General features: G+C 30.8%; 1 protein-coding gene across 1 annotated transcript; it reads right to left on the minus strand.

Moving 5' to 3' along the window:
• Positions 1-4614: 4614 nt before the first annotated feature.
• prd1 (pleckstrin homology domain-containing protein pruning defect 1) lies at positions 4615-15932 on the minus strand. The gene is made up of 9 exons (XM_085185494.1): positions 13217-15932; positions 12836-12997; positions 9804-10022; positions 9118-9272; positions 7253-7472; positions 6296-6470; positions 6080-6186; positions 5764-5880; positions 4615-5544 (listed from the first exon to the last, which is right to left on the minus strand). Exons 1-9 carry the CDS (start codon positions 15770-15772, stop codon positions 5440-5442), a joined length of 3816 nt encoding a protein of 1271 aa, XP_085041620.1. The 5' UTR covers positions 15773-15932; the 3' UTR covers positions 4615-5439.
• Between the last annotated feature and the right edge of the window lie 318 nt (positions 15933-16250).

A 16250-nucleotide genomic window follows, 5' to 3' on the forward strand; every position in this document is an offset into this window, starting at 1 on the left:
CTGCCACTCAACAAGCAATGCCTCGGAAAATTTGGGGGAAAGTGGAGAACGGAATGTCTTTGACATTAGGTTCCCTCTGCCTTTATTTTTTTTTTTCGCTGGGAAATGCATTTACGCAGACCGCCAATACCGAAGGCGTGAAGGTTCCGTCTGCCTACTCTATCTGTGGGATATTGCGTGAAGCTGATTTATTAATTAGAATGTTAATATAATAATCTGTTTTTTTCACACAAAAGGTAGATGAGAAAGACGAATTTGTAAAACGTTATAACAATTTTTTTATAAATATCTGACAGCGTATAAGTAAGCAATTTTCTTAATATGTTCGTTTAATTACAGAGAACTTAGTGTTCATTCCAATTCAACATTCCATTAAGCTTTTCACCCAATTTCAAGTCATGGTGTAGAGTTGAACGCAACACCGTTTTTCGGAGATATTCATAGTTACATAGTAAAGATATTTAAATGTAAGTAACTATTAAGTATAAATGTGCCTCAAGAAGTTGCAAACACAGGTATGGAAATAAACTGGTTTCAAAACTATTTACTATAGAACCAGATTACTGAAAGGAACATATTTATTTAACGAGTAGCAAGAAAATTATAATATTAAATAATAACAATTTTTATTTATGGCCACCATGGCGTATTACTATAATTGTAATGTTATAAATAATCTGAACCTCCTTTCATAAAAATAGGTTAAACTATAAAATACAATAATTTATAAAACTTGTTTTTGTTTATAACGTGACATTGGAAAATACTGTCAGCCATAAACATTCACTTGTTTATTCGCAGTTGTTATAAATACTTTAAATATTTTATATTCTACAGAATAAACCTTATGATAGTCAAGAATGACGACAAATTAAATATATTTGTTACTGAAAAGGTGAAAAGATAAAAGAAAAAGATTTAAATAAAACCACTGTAAAGGTTATCTGATTATTATTTAATTCAAAATTCTATTGGAAAACGTCTCGGAATATACATAGGTAAACATCTAATTGTATCATACAAATTATTCTATTGCGAAATTATACTGTATGCATCAAAAATTGCCCCTACTTTATGTATTTAAAGTTATTATTGTTCTTATAATACTTTAGCATAGATTTGGACAAACACCCTAATAATATACATTTGGCAAAAACAAATAATAAAAGCCAATAATAATTTAATTTTCCATGAAAAATATTAAACGAGTATTTTTTTTTTATTCGATAACAGCAACAAGTACGTTTGTAAACGTCGAGATGAAAATATTTCTAGTTTTCTTTCTTTAGTTTTTTTGACGAATAATCGTCATATTTCACACAATAAAAGAAATTGTACACACACAAGATTTACGAAATTACGAATTTACAAAAAAAAAATTTGGATGGTTTCATTAGTTAAGTACCTAATAATAAAACATTTTAGAGTAGCGTTAAAGTTACAACAAAGCTGATTAATACATAATTGTAATGCAAAAAACAATATGAATCTTCTTTCCAAAACAGTTCTCAGAAACCAATTTATTATATTAGTATTACACAAACGAATAATTTAAAGAGAAATATTTTCATCTCAACCAAACATAATTTTTTTGGTAAAAAAAATTCACGAATTATCTCAATTCAAAGACAGCTATGGTAAACATTGCTCTAATAATAAGCCACTAATATTATGCGGAACAACAAAAGTACAGTACAAACAAACAATATACACAATATGAATCACAGAACACTATAAGCGCACTCTAAAACTAAACAGACAGACAGACATACAATATTGTCACTGTACTAAAAGGCTTCTTATAACTAACAAATATTACAATAATATCTAATAAAAAATATTGAAATAACATAAAATTCAGAAAAAATTGGCTAAAATCATAAAATTCAGTTCATTCTTTGATTTATTAAAAAATAAAAAACTATGAAATATGTAAAAAAATAAATAAATTGATTTAAACACAATAAAAAAACAACACTGAGATATTGCAATAATTACAAACTAAAAAGTTTACGAAACTTACACAAAGTGCCTCAAAAGTGTAACATTTATTATACTTTCATAGAAATTATACGTCGCCCACCAGAAAATGTATAAGAAGTAAGCTTTGTTTGATACAAAATAACGAAAGCTGATACTTATAATTACGCATAGTAAAACTTAGTATACGCTGACCTTAAAAATGACAGTTTTAGAAAAAAAAATTATGAAAAAAAGCTATTAATAAAGTAAATCTTAAAATTTGTGTAGCTGTTTAATTTTTAAAGTAATGTGAACTTGAAAAAATATAGTTTTAGAAGGAAAAAATATAAAAAATACGTTTTAAAATACAATAACATAAAATAATCAATCAAATTTTAAGGCAGCATGAACTAAGTTTCACAAAAAGAAGTTAAGCTTCCGAGGCACACTCGACCCTAAGTCTACACTTATAGTACTATAATATCACATGGCCTACACCGGCCCAATATACACATTAATGATATCATACATTGATATAGGTAACAATACGAAGCAATATGTAAAACAACCATAGTTTTAATTCATATTATAATATAATAGGCGTTCGACATTGAATTATTTCCATTTCAATGTGTTTTTTCAAAAAAAATGTTGCCAACGTAGAAAAAAAATAACGCAACCGTTATACGTAACTTTAAATAATAAAGCTACAAAAGGTCCGCGATAAAAAAAAACACTTTTTCTTGTACAAAATCTACAAAGCGTCGCTTCTGAAACAGTCTTTATTCTGTTGAAACTTGCGGACGAACGTCGTACTGGATTCGATTTTGAATCCAAAATATTTTTAACAATTTCGCGTTCGCCGTATTCAAGTTTCAGAATAATTCTTTCTCCATAAAATACTTCTCCAAAAATGTTTTTAAACAAAAATTGAGGCAATCCTTCGTGTAAAATATCGAAAGTGCTATAAAGAATATACTTGTTAGAGTATATGAATAGCAGAAATAAATGTTCAGGTGCTAAAGTATCATATAGAATCTACTAAAATGCACTTTCGATAATGCTACACAAAATTTTGTATTGTATTGTATTGAATAAAAATATATATACCTACGCAAATTAAACATTGATTTATATTTGAAGAAATATCAAATTTCGAACTTAGTCAGGATTTGAACTTGCTCCGTCTTAGATTTGCTAAGTAAGCTATAACGTTCTAACAACATTGATATTAACCAACTAAATTCGAAACTTTACAATTCTTTTATAATTTTAAGTGTGTAAAAACATTTTGAAAATATCATTAAAGCAACGAAAGTCATCTTTACATTACTTTTTTAATTATGTAAAAGACAAAAACAATTTTTATATTTTTATCAAAATAGTAACGCTACGAAGAGATAGATGCATAGTTTTTTTCATATCAAGAAGTAGTTTTATTTATAATATAGGGTCATACGATAATTAGACGGGATATTCATTTATTCTCACTACACATAATATAACCATATTCGACCCCGATAGTACAAAAATGGCCTAATAGTAAAAACAAAATTATACAAACACAAATTAAAAACTGCCACGAAGCTGTAAATAATATAAAAATTTGAATTAAGCCATTTTTCCACTAACGGTGTCATAATATATAGAATAGCATCAATGATAGATACGTCTTTACTATTACAAATTACATATATGTATGTATCGTCGCCGTCAGTGCAGGAACTTTGGAGATTGGAGGAGATAGTACTGCTTTATCGACTTAAGAGGGAGACTTCATTCATTTTCACGATAATAAAAAAACAAAAATTGCAATTATAAGGCCCTGTACTGACGCCGACGTTATGTATGTGTATATTTCCAAACGTGCTAATCTACGAAACATTAACCCTATCTAAACAGCAATTATGTACGTTGCTAACTAAAGTATTCGCTATAACCGTAAAAGCATTGAAATTTTAACATTTAATTAAACTATATTGTGCTTTCCGCCATTTTTTAGAATGTGCCTTTTACTATTATTCCTTTCCCATTATCCCACGACGAATGTATAATAATATTATTTTCAATATGAATACAGATTTATTTGCATATTGCTAATATTATAAGATATATGAATATCTCTCATATTATGCTTTCCTTGAAATATATCTTTGCTAAGAGTAGGCAATTGCGGTGAAATATTCTAATTCAGATCTAACCATAAGAATGACTTCATTATATTTCATAATTTTTTGATTATTTTTTTAGTTCATACAATTTGAATTTTGAAGTATATCTCGTTTGAATTTATGTAAACAAAAAAATCTCTAAAATTAAAATAATATTAAAAGACTTGCACTAATGAATACAAAAATATAGGCTTGTTAAGATATTCTAAATAGATTTTTATCATGAAGAAATTCTTAAAATTAGATTTTATTGTATAAACTACTTTGACTTTCAGTATAAATTAATTTACAAAGCCGCCCAAGCCATAAATGTAATAAAGTAAGTTAATATTAATTTTAGCATAAATGGTAATAAATAATTTCACAAAATCAAGTATAACAATGATATTGAACAACATGACTGTTAGATATTCGACTGGTATATTACGAAATACATAGTAGGATTATATTATGTGAAATTATTTATAGTATAAATTTTATACCATTTAAGTTATAATGTGATTTTGGCTTAAATAATATGTAAATACATGTTCTAAGCTTATCAAAATATTTTGTGACAATTGAGTATCATTGAACATTTTTTGAGTTTCAATAAATATATTTTTAAATTTTCACGAAATATACAATTTATTTTATTTAAAAAAGTATAATAATTTCAGAAATAAATAAAATATTAGTAGATTAATAATATAAGTGTGATAATAGTTGATACATCATACTTGTGATTGTTAAAAAGAAAAGTGTCATACTCCAAAATTATAGAGATAATATAAATACATTTTTTTTTTAAATTAATTTAATCACTAACTAAAAAGAAACATTTATAAAATTAATATCTAACACTTTCGTTTCGAACAACCACAGAGATAAAAAATATATTATTTCATAATTTCAAATTCCATATAGATGAAAATAACTTCAAACGAATTTAATCATTCTTTAAATCTTTTCTAATACATTTATTATTCATAAAATATAAGATAAGGTAATGTGACACTACTACATTTTCATATAACGTGATCGATTGAATGAAGAATACTTCGATTTTAATTTTGACTACCATATTTTCGAGATATTTTATTCAATATCACTACTTATATCACAAAGCATATATATATACGACCAGCGTAGAAACCTTCATATGAAGAATCTACTATAGATCTTCAGCTTAGAGTAAAATGTATTAAGTTAAAAAAATAAACCAAAAAATAATATAAAAAAAAATACATTTACTCTAATCTGTAGATTATTAAAATAGATATAATAAGTACCTGATTATTATATTATTATTCGTATATTAATAAGTTTACTGTTGCGGCAGCATGTGGGACCAGGCCGTTTCATATTTTGTATGGGCGGTGCTGCACGCGTATTTGTTTGCCTCTACCACACTTAGGGGGAAAGGCTCATGCTGGAATAGAAAGGTAAAATTATAAATATATTGAAAAAATTGTATAATATTTTACTATTATGTATTAATTATTTGATTTTGAAACTGTCACTGCTTTTCTGGACACAGATAAAAAAATAGTATTATTTAAAATAATTATATATCTAATATTAACGTTATTTTCTATAGTATGTTATGATTCTCTAACAAAACCATATATCAACTTATAACATATCTTACCGTAAGTCTATTGTATGCGGTTTCCAGCGTTGCAATTAAACGTTCCAATTCCGCGCCGCTGGGCAGAACTAGGGCCAGCCCCGTGCCGCGCTCTCGAGCCTCGCATACACTCCATTCCTGTTAAATATTAAAAAGAAAATCTAAAAATCTATCAAACTTTACGGTGTATCTTATATATAGATGGGTAGGGAGAGGGAACCTAATGTTAAGACACTCCGTTTCGTGGGAAGAATTGGGCGATGAGTGGAAATGAGCAAGGAAATGAAAATATTACATAATACTTCTTACGTTTAACATAAATAAGTAAAGTATTTACCAGACAACACCAGTTCTCGTCGGTGTCGGGAATCTTGAAAGCCGTCAAATTCTTAATGGAGCCACACGCCAATATTTCTATATCCGTCCTCATATCCTCGATGTATTCTAGAAAAATGGAATATTCATATTTAACTAATGCAGATAGCTTTAATATACGAATTCTAAAAGAAACACGATCAATTCAGTAAGAGTTATATTTAAATTAATTCTTCACCTCTTAACAAGGCATCGGAGCCCCTATCCTTCAAATAGGCCGCGGCGCCAGCTACGAACGCCAGGTCCAAGGTGTCTCTGAGGCTGATTACCTCGTGAGGAGTTACTAACACAGTGCACCCTGGAGGTGGGCCAGTTCGCTCGGACTTCTTTGCACCGTCCTTTTCTTCTAAAGCCTTAAAAGTTATAATAAAAAAATAAAAATTAGATTTAAAACACTGTATTTTCCACTTGCTATTTGTCTTATTGCCGGAGCAAGGACAAGAATTTGGGAGTCGAACCCACAATCGTATTTACAGTCAGGCGCTGCCCCAATGCTCCATTTTATTTCCGATTTAAATGTACAAGGAAATATTAAATCAAAAATAATATCAGCTTCACACTGGATCTCACATATACATAGCAGGATAGGAGCAGTGGAGAGTAGCTAGGAGGGTGCGAGCGGTGCGGTCGCACCGGGCATCAAAAGGAAAGGGGCATCAAAGTCGACGAAAAATTTTTTTTAAAGGTACCCAATGTCATATGTCATGTCATGTCACCCAGTGTCATATTTGTGTCTGATGCTTGATCTACGTGAGAGTAGATGACACTTTGAATCTGTTTTTTTTTTTTAGACCATTTTAAAGGGCATCAAGTCCTAAGCCGCACCAGGCAGCAAATACCCTAGTTACTCCACTGGATAGGAGGAGGATTTTTAAGAAAAAAAGATATTACTTTGTCTACTAGAGGTAGACTAGAATAACGGTCCCATTATGAGTAATGATTTATTTAATATCCCCGCTCTGATAATAACACCAATCGCAGCTGTGTGATTCAGCAAACAACAAGCAATATATCAAAAATTAAACGATGTATTAATAATAAAAAGTTTCCTTTGCATTTGTATAGGATACGCCGTGAAGTTAAAAAAGATAACTACATAAATTATAAATTCCATCAATTTTTAAGCCAATCTCACCTGTGCTGCATGCAAGAGTAAAGACTGGAGCCACGACGAGGCAGTCGGGTCGTCTGGGGCCGCCAGCAGCAGTCTGGAGTCACTCATCGCAATCTCAAAGCAGTGTGGCCGTCTCGACTGGTCCAGGTGTCTTCGGACACCCAGTACTGAGCGTAGGGCGATGTTGTTGGGTAGAGGTGTGCCATCAGGGGAGTGTGCACCCCAGTGGAGTACGCCAGCCCTGGAAATAACATATAAAGTTATTATTTTAATCCACATTCGTCGTCATTATTAGAAATTATTGTGTTTAAGGAAATGATAGTCTAAGTTTTATCAGACCGGAGAAAACATCATTTATGCATGCACTATAATTAAAATTTAGGAAAACAATTCCCTGAGCGGGGAATGAACTTATAACTATTGCGTGTACAGATAAATACATTAAGTACGCTCTACAGTAGAATCTTGTTTTGTTTTTATCGTGAATCATATTTGTATGAAAAGGTAATTTAAGTATATTTATGATAATTAAATTAATTATAATTATATTATTGTTCTACACAGTATTTTTATTAAATAATATAAATATAAATACCTTGGTAAAAAGCATATAAAAATTTCGACGTACATATCTTGATAAAAAGGTGTATTGCTTATTGGTCAGAAGAGATTGGTCGTTTAAATGTTTATGCATTTGTTTATAATAATATTAGTTTAAACAAGAATTTATAGCATTTTTGATTATTCTGTGAAACGAGGAACATACCTAGGGTAATATAATAGGTAGCCATATATATTGCAGATTGTAACATGTTTAGCAATATGTTCTGATTATTTTATTTTTATCTTTATGATAATAATTGATAACTTTTTTACAACTTCACGCTGTATCCCGCATGTAGGAGAGTACGCAGAGTTAAGACACTCCGCTTCCCACTTTCCGTCGATTCTGGAGACATTACTTGTTGAGTGGAGCAATTTTGATGCTCAATTCAAAATGCCATAACTAATAAAATGGTCTCATAAAATTAATAAATAGTAATCATATTTATACCACAAACTATAATTAATTTGTAACATAGTTTTAAAATGATGATATTTAAAAATGTACACTCATTTGCCATCTTTAACAGTTTCACTCATTTGCCTTTCACTAAGTCTCGTTAGTGTTAGTTACGCTATAGAAATTTAATTTCCATGACGTATCTTAAGAAAGTATGTTTTTAATTTATTTGTGTGTATTAGAACGATTTTTAGAATCACCATAAATAAAAAATGAAATTTACTGTTTGTATATATTTTTTTATTTACATTCTCTTTACTTGCCGCCTATTTCGAAACGATAATATAATATAAATAATGTTCATTTCAAAATCTGTTTTTTTTATTTGCATATTATAAAGTTATCTTATTTATTGAGGCATTTAATTACACTGATATAAAATGTGAGCTGGTCCATTAATTACTATATAGCTTTGATAATAAAAACAGAAAGTATTTATTATTTGTAGCATATAATAATATTGCAGTTGCAATTGCAATATTATTATAATTTTTTTAAAAATACTATGAACAAAGTTATATTTTTTTAAACTAAATTTAACATTAAAGTGATTAATATTATGACTAAACAGACATTAATAAAATTAATGAGACATAGAAATGTCTATTTGTTTGATTTTATTTAAGCTTATATAAGCCGAGGTCGTCTGACTGTAAATGTGATGGAAAAAAAAATATTGGACTTTAAACATTTAATATTAATTTCAGATTGATATATCCACGAAAGCTAAATTAAAAGCTAAAAAATAAATAAACACTTGACAGACGGACAATGAAATGATCGTATATTCTTTTGAGGTACGGAACCCTCAAAAACAACTTACCTAAGCAAAAAGTAGCATGGCTCAAAACGCTTGCTTTTCTCAGTCTTGCACATAAGATAGCCTTCCAATGGAGGAGCGAAGGCGCCGGGGGCTTCTACGAGCCTGTCTTCAGCATCGCCGGAACACGCCCGCCCATAGAATAGGATCGGTGGTACCTACGTATATAGCAATATATTTTTAAAGGTATAAATTCAATGGAAGATTTAAGCTTAATCCAAGTCATCCAAATTTTTATATTTCTGTATAAATAAATATATTTTATACTTGGGTTATACAATAAAAGTACAAAAACAAAGAATATGTAAGATTGACAACGAATATTACTTCGTAACTTTATTACGTGTGAAATGTAGCCAATGTAGGATCGTCCATAATTTTGCATTATAATTTTATTTATTATTCACACTACGCAGTACTGTCTGTATACACGAGACATTTGAGTACTTGTATTAACTCTCGAGCGTTAAAGCAAATTTATTAATGTATTAATTAACCTTCGAATTTAAAATTTAACAATGTATAATTGTGTGTTTTTGCCAAATATGTAGAAAACAATTTCGGTCAAGATTATGGTAAAAATAATATTTTGCCCGTACGTTTCACATGTTTTTAGTGTAGTGACTACGAGTAAATACTACTAGTAGTACAAATACGAATCCATAGAAGAAACAGAACAATAGACTTACTCGTTTCTCATGCCTCTGCCTAGTAACAGCGGAGGCCAGGTGCCGACAGTTGAGAGGCAGCATGGCCGGCGGGCGCTGTATGCGAAGAGGCGAGGTGCGCGCGCTCCACTCCAGGGAGGAGGCGAGCCTCGCGCCCAGCGACGCCTCTCCCGTCACCACCGAACACGCTACGTTACCAGCTATATCTATCACTTGGATGTATTGTGCTTCGGGGCCCACCTGCGAGAATTATTGGAAATTATCATTTATTCATATTTTCAGTTCTTCGCTCTGGTATCGAGGCAAAAACGGAGTCAACGCGCAATGCTTCGAAAATTCGTGTCCTAACAGTAATGTATATACCCACCATGCCCTATGAGAGATACAGTGTGAAGCTGAAATAAATATCTACGACTATTATATGTTTAAATACGAGAAGTAAATAATAAATATGTAAATATATCAAAAATATACAGAAGTAGGTAACAAAAAGTAAGTAAAAAACGTTAAGCTACCAGCTATATCTATAACTCGGATTTATTATAAACCAGCCAACCAAGCGAGAGAAATATTATTTGGTTTTCTATAGGAAATTACTGCATATTCCTTGAACCAAAGATTACGTGTTTAAATATCAGAGTAGCACAGTTAATCAATTAATTAAGCGATTTTAAATTTAAGATTTTTCACGTTTCTGACAAGGGACGTGAGTATTACCAGATATACATATCTATAACTTCGATGTATTATGTTTGGAGACTGATTTACGATAAACAATATTGATTGTAGGGATTCAAATTAAATTATAAAGTTTACTTATTTAAAATGTAGAAAAAGTAGAACATGAATTCCACCATTATTTAAATTTGAGGTTGCTATTATGTTTATTTTATTTCTGATTAAATAAGAAACGCTAGATAAAGTTAACTATATCATAGAAATCAACCGTAGAATAACAATATGTTATTATTAAATTACTTAATTTAAAAAAAGTTTAATTAATTTTAACAAAAAGTAATATTAACAAATAAGGTGACATATGGACTTAATATATAGGTCCCATGCTACAAAATCAAGTGGAGCATGCACTCGAGTCTATATAAGGACAACACGCAAGTGTTGCGTGACGCAGACTTGTCTTAGTTTTTATAAAGGGGGGAAGTATGTGAATCATCGTAAAACGTATTATTTATTTATGGCGACAATTTACGAGACTACAAACGGCAAAGCGTTAAATCTTATTTTCCTTTTTTAACCGACTTCAAAAAGAAGGAGGTTATCAATTCGACTGTATTTTTTTAAAATCATAGATATTGCATGTTATATTGCAATTATACAGCCAAATGTGACTGCAGAGGCAACAAGTTCGATTCCCACTCGTGCAAATGAAATATTTAATATTTCCATTTTCTCCACTCTCCTCCGTGATGTTTAAAACAAGTGAACAAATATCTAATAGGTGTATATGTAAATCACTTTATTGATCGCACAAAAGAAAGTGCTTACTGTAAAAACACTATATTTGGACAATTGCCAGTGCAGTTTCGAAAAGCATTTCGCAGACTCGTAATATACGCAGTGACATTTTATGACCAGAAATAGATGCTTTTGTTAATATATCAAAGTAGAATGTAAATATGGCGACGGTTTTATTTTTTATGGCGTCAATTATATTAGAGACTAGTGGACCCGGACGCGGCTACGCCTGCTTGAACTATAAGAATATTTATTAAATATTATATAATATATTTATTTTTATAAGGATGAATATCAAAATATAAGTTCATTTTGTGTGACGTTTTCTTAAAACAACAAAGAAACTTTACAAACCGGTGCTTAGCAACGACGGTTGTTATTAACATGGCAGAATAAATTCCATGTCAAATTAGAAAGTATTTTAATTTATTAGTCCATATGTGTAATGTAATATTATATAGCCTATAGCACTTCTGAAGAATGCAGCTTTCATACAAAACAAAAACATAGTAAATCGGACCAGTAGATCCAGAGATCTTAGCGTTCAAACAAACAAACAAACTCTTCCGCTTTATTATATTATAGTATAGATGTCATTTACGTAAATAATTAAATATATTTCACAACATATCAGAATTGTATTATGTAAATAACTGAGTAGGTAGAGGTAACCTAGTGTTAAGACACTCCGTTCCCCACTTTAAAACGATTTTTCGATACTTTTCATGATTAGTGGAACGGAACTCTAAATGTTCTTTGCCTTCTTACCACAGCGAGGAAAGGAAAAGTAATAAATAATTCTCCCGACTGGGAATCGAACCCACAACCGCGGTTACACGAGTGATGAGACATTATTCATTACATACGTTAGTTTCAATCAAACATTACGATCTTGACTTGGAACATGTTACACGAGCAATTATTGTAAAAGCGAGGATTGTTTTAACAATTATAATTATTGCTGATATAAAGGAAAATGAATGTTCTTATTTTTTTATTTCTGATATATAAATAAGGCATTGACTTGTAGATTGGACCGTTATCAGTAAGACTTTTTTTGCCCTGACAGCATTTGTAAGGTCAAGTTATTTTTATATAATTGTTGTTAATGAGAAAAGATTATATCATAACTAATACATATATTATACACATGCATAGAAATAAAAATAAGGTTTTTACTGTTATAAATAATAATAATGAAGGAAGCGTTCTTCCTTGTATTAAAGTAAACATTTCGTACAAATTTCATTAAGTTTAATAATAATTAGCAAAATGTAAAAGATTCTCCTTAATGACGTTTACATATTATAATTCTAAATATGTAAAATATGTACTTAATTTTATATTTTATAAAGATGACTAGTAATTATTCAGAAGCAACGTAATTAGTATGTTGGTATTACTTAACTGCACTTAACTGGTTAGCCAAGTTGTTATATTGACTTACATAGGAAACTGTTTGTAATTAGGTAGTTCTTAATTTAACTTATTCTTATATGTAAGTTGAAGATTTTGACGTAAGATATACTATAAAATAATATTTTTATACTTGAAACGTAAAATTATAATAAACATACCGCGATAGCATCTAGTTCATTATGTGGTAACCGACAGAGTATGTCGTATTCTGCTCCACCAGGTTTCACGGCGGCGACGTATAGGGCATAGTCAGTTATGAATACTAGAAGGGGTGTCCACGAACCGTCGTCCATGTTGTATGGGGATTGCACTTTCATCATCTGAAATCATTATATACTTAGTATGTCCCAAAAATAGTTATAACCTATGCTGTTGGAAGACTGATTTGTTTTGTTTTTTCTTTAATAAATAGAATAAAATAAAAATAGAATGTCTTTAAAATTTCAAAATAACCAGTAAGATGTATATTATTTTGAAATGCGAAATTCAAGGACAAGGTCTTTTCGTAACTTTACAATTATAATACAAAAACTCCTTACTCTGTTCAACGTTTCGTTGGGATACGAAAATATTTGAAGCCTTAATTTTTCATTGCATTCAATGGCGACGTTATCTTCGAAACTGTCAAAGTATGAGGGCTCCTCGGCCGTGAGCAGTCGCACTGAAAGCCTTTTGTTTTCAATCACTTCTTTGTCGATGAGGCGGGACATCCTCGCTGCGGAAGTGTGATACGTCGCCGACACGTCTTTAAACGGAAATATGATGCTAGGAAATTCTTTTTCCATTTTCAGTTTAAACTGGAAGAACTTATTGTTCTTTATTTTTAGTTCAAGGTCCTTCTTCTGACACACATTTCGCAGATATCTATTTAGTAAAGCGGATTTGTTAGATTGCAACTTTTGATTGGAGGGGCTGTCGAAAAATTCATCATTGAAATCTTCGGCTCCCTTCAAGGTTGAGTTATCTGTGTTGGAACAATTATCGCTAATCGGTTGTTGCGTTTCTTCGGCCTTTTGGACTGTCGACGCCGATTTACGACTGTATCGGTTGACGTTTTGCTTCTTAGGCGACGAGAGATGTTTTGACAGTCCATTCTTTTGCTCAGTTTCTTCTTGAACATTCTTATTAAATTGCCTCTTTGGTGTTGATGTTCTACTAGAGTTATCGTTGTCTGATTGTTTTGAATTGAGATCTAGTTTACTTGAACTTGAGATTAGTTCTTTTACTGGAGTAGATTCAGGAATAGGGACAAATGTTTCCTTTGGTGCTTCAAAGGCTGTTTGAAATGTGTCATGCACATAACTGTAAGAGACACCTTTATGTTCATAAACAGTACTTTCACAATTTACAACATATTTACTTAAGGGTGGTAGGATGTCACACTTGTTTACCAGCTTTTTATCATGCGGAGCCTTCATATTTAAAGTTAATTTGTGACGAGGAGATCCTTCATTTGGTGTCCGATCTCCTGTAACTGGACTTTTTATATCTTTAGGTTTGTCAACATCTAAATGTTGGGAGTTAAGATTGATTTCAACAAAATCATCTTCATCTTCATTTTGAAAACCTGAGTCCAAACTTTTTGATAGTTTTTTATTTTGGTTAACATCGCATGGCAAAGCTTCTACTACATTATTTAATTCAAAAGTAGATTCTGGCAATCCCTTCTCAGGGGCAAAGTTGAAATTAAAATTTTTGTAGAAGTTCTTTAGAGAATCAATTATATTATTAGTATCCAGTAAACTCAGCACTTTTTTATTGTTTTTCCTTTCTTCCACAATATTAGTGGTAATGTATCTTTTCTTCTTCAAAACTGACTTCACTGTTATTGGACTCTGGGTAACTTCAAGGGGCTTCTTTTTGCGATCATGGGTTTGGTCAATATCTGCTTCCGAAAAATATGTTTTCCTTATAAAAGCAACATGGCCACCATTTTCGAACCCGTCACATGAATATGATTTCTGAGTTTTGTCACTTTTCTTTCGGACAGGGGATGTTTCTGTTTTATTAGAGTGTGAAGAAGATGATTCACTAGAAGATTCAGAATCACAACTAAAATTAGAATCTGAACTGTTAGAGTCACAGGCATATAGTTTATCATGAGACAATTTACTCTCATTATTGTTCACTATATCTTTATCTTGATCTTGGTTATTTTTCTCAAAAGTTTTGTTGTATTCAAAAATACCACTTCTATCATGCTTTGAATCACCATAAGTGAGTATGTCTGACATAGTTTGCTGAGTGACATCAGCAGCATACTTTGGGGTCCTATCTCCTGAAGCACACCATGAGAATCTATCATTAATACCATTTTTTTGTTTAAATCTATCACAGTAAGAACTATCTTGACCATATGAAATAAATCCTTTCTCTATATGGATATTATCTGTTCTTGTATTATTTAAAATGTCTTCATGAAATGATACTCTCTTTTTTTGTGAACTTGGCCCACTCTGAGATTTTTTTCTACACCTTCTTCTATAAACAATATCCTCTGATAAAGATTTTTTTGGTTCAGTAGTTCTCAATGCCGATTTTTTTACTTCTTCAGTACAAACTTTTTCACTTTCTAATGCTTTTAAAACTACATCAGGTAAATTTTCATATGTTGGTTTTTTATGAGTTTCAACCAAAAGTTCAGGGACAATATCATCAGAGGCACCTATATTCTGATTATCAATATCACTACGAGTCATAATACTGCTGTTTGTGCTTTTAATCATATCCTGTGATCCGGAAGGGGCAGCATCGTAAATACTGTCACAAGTTAACTCTTCTGCACCAATAAGACTGTGAGACATAAGAGCTTGACTTGTAGCCTCAGAAGCCTCACTGTCTAAGCATAAAACACCAGAATCACCGGGCGTATCAGCCAGGCTGCTGGTCGTACTAGATGCGAGATGGGTGTTGCCTTGTAAAAATAACTCTGTAGGTTTCCCAGCATTATCATCAAAGTTCTCCATTTTGGTGCACTGGAATGTATCTTCACTACCTCTAAACACTGTTGCAACATTAGTGTCGTCAGTTTTATGACGACGTTTGATTTTATCGATCTCTTTGCTTTTAATGTCTGTAGCCTTGTCGTGCGACATCCTAAATTCCGTTATTCTTGCTTATTTGTCAAATGTGTACACTGTATGCAGTGATTTCGTTTACATTTCATTGATCATGATCACATTTTAAAGTTTTATTAAATGAATCACACTCAAATACGGCTCATAATAAGACGAACACAAAGCAGCCATTTGTAACATTTTGACATATTCAAAGAAACGTTCAAAATCAGAACATAAGTAAGTTCATAAACTTTTATATTATGTAATACATTAATAAATATTTACTAATAAATAAACATTTTGTATTTTAAATATTTTTAAGTGCATATTATTTAAGCAAAATCTTACAATGTGGTATTTGCCTTTATATTCATGGTGTATATTTTATACACATGTAAATAGATTTATTTTTCTTTTAATTTTTTATTATTTCAATAAAAAAATATTGCAAGTATCGTATCAGAATAAATGATTTACCTCCTGTTTCTTAGCAAATTGCGTTCAAATTTTCAAA

Source organism: Heliconius melpomene, chromosome 5 (genome assembly GCF_056956725.1).
Source record: "Heliconius melpomene rosina isolate 202511_hmr_F chromosome 5, ASM5695672v1, whole genome shotgun sequence".
NCBI classification, from domain to species: domain Eukaryota; kingdom Metazoa; phylum Arthropoda; class Insecta; order Lepidoptera; family Nymphalidae; genus Heliconius; species Heliconius melpomene.

Bases quoted from the DNA above. Each gene is read 5' to 3' on its own strand.
- prd1 (XM_085185494.1), bottom strand. From the start codon at position 15,772: ATGTCGCACGACAAGGCTACAGACATTAAAAGCAAAGAGATCGATAAA. The intron at 9,273-9,803 runs GTAAGTCTATTG...CTATATACGTAG, and splicing joins GGCAGAGGCATGAGAAACGA to GTACCACCGATCCTATTCTA. The intron at 7,473-9,117 runs GTAAGTTGTTTT...TGTTATTTCCAG, and splicing joins CCATGCTACTTTTTGCTTAG to GGCTGGCGTACTCCACTGGG.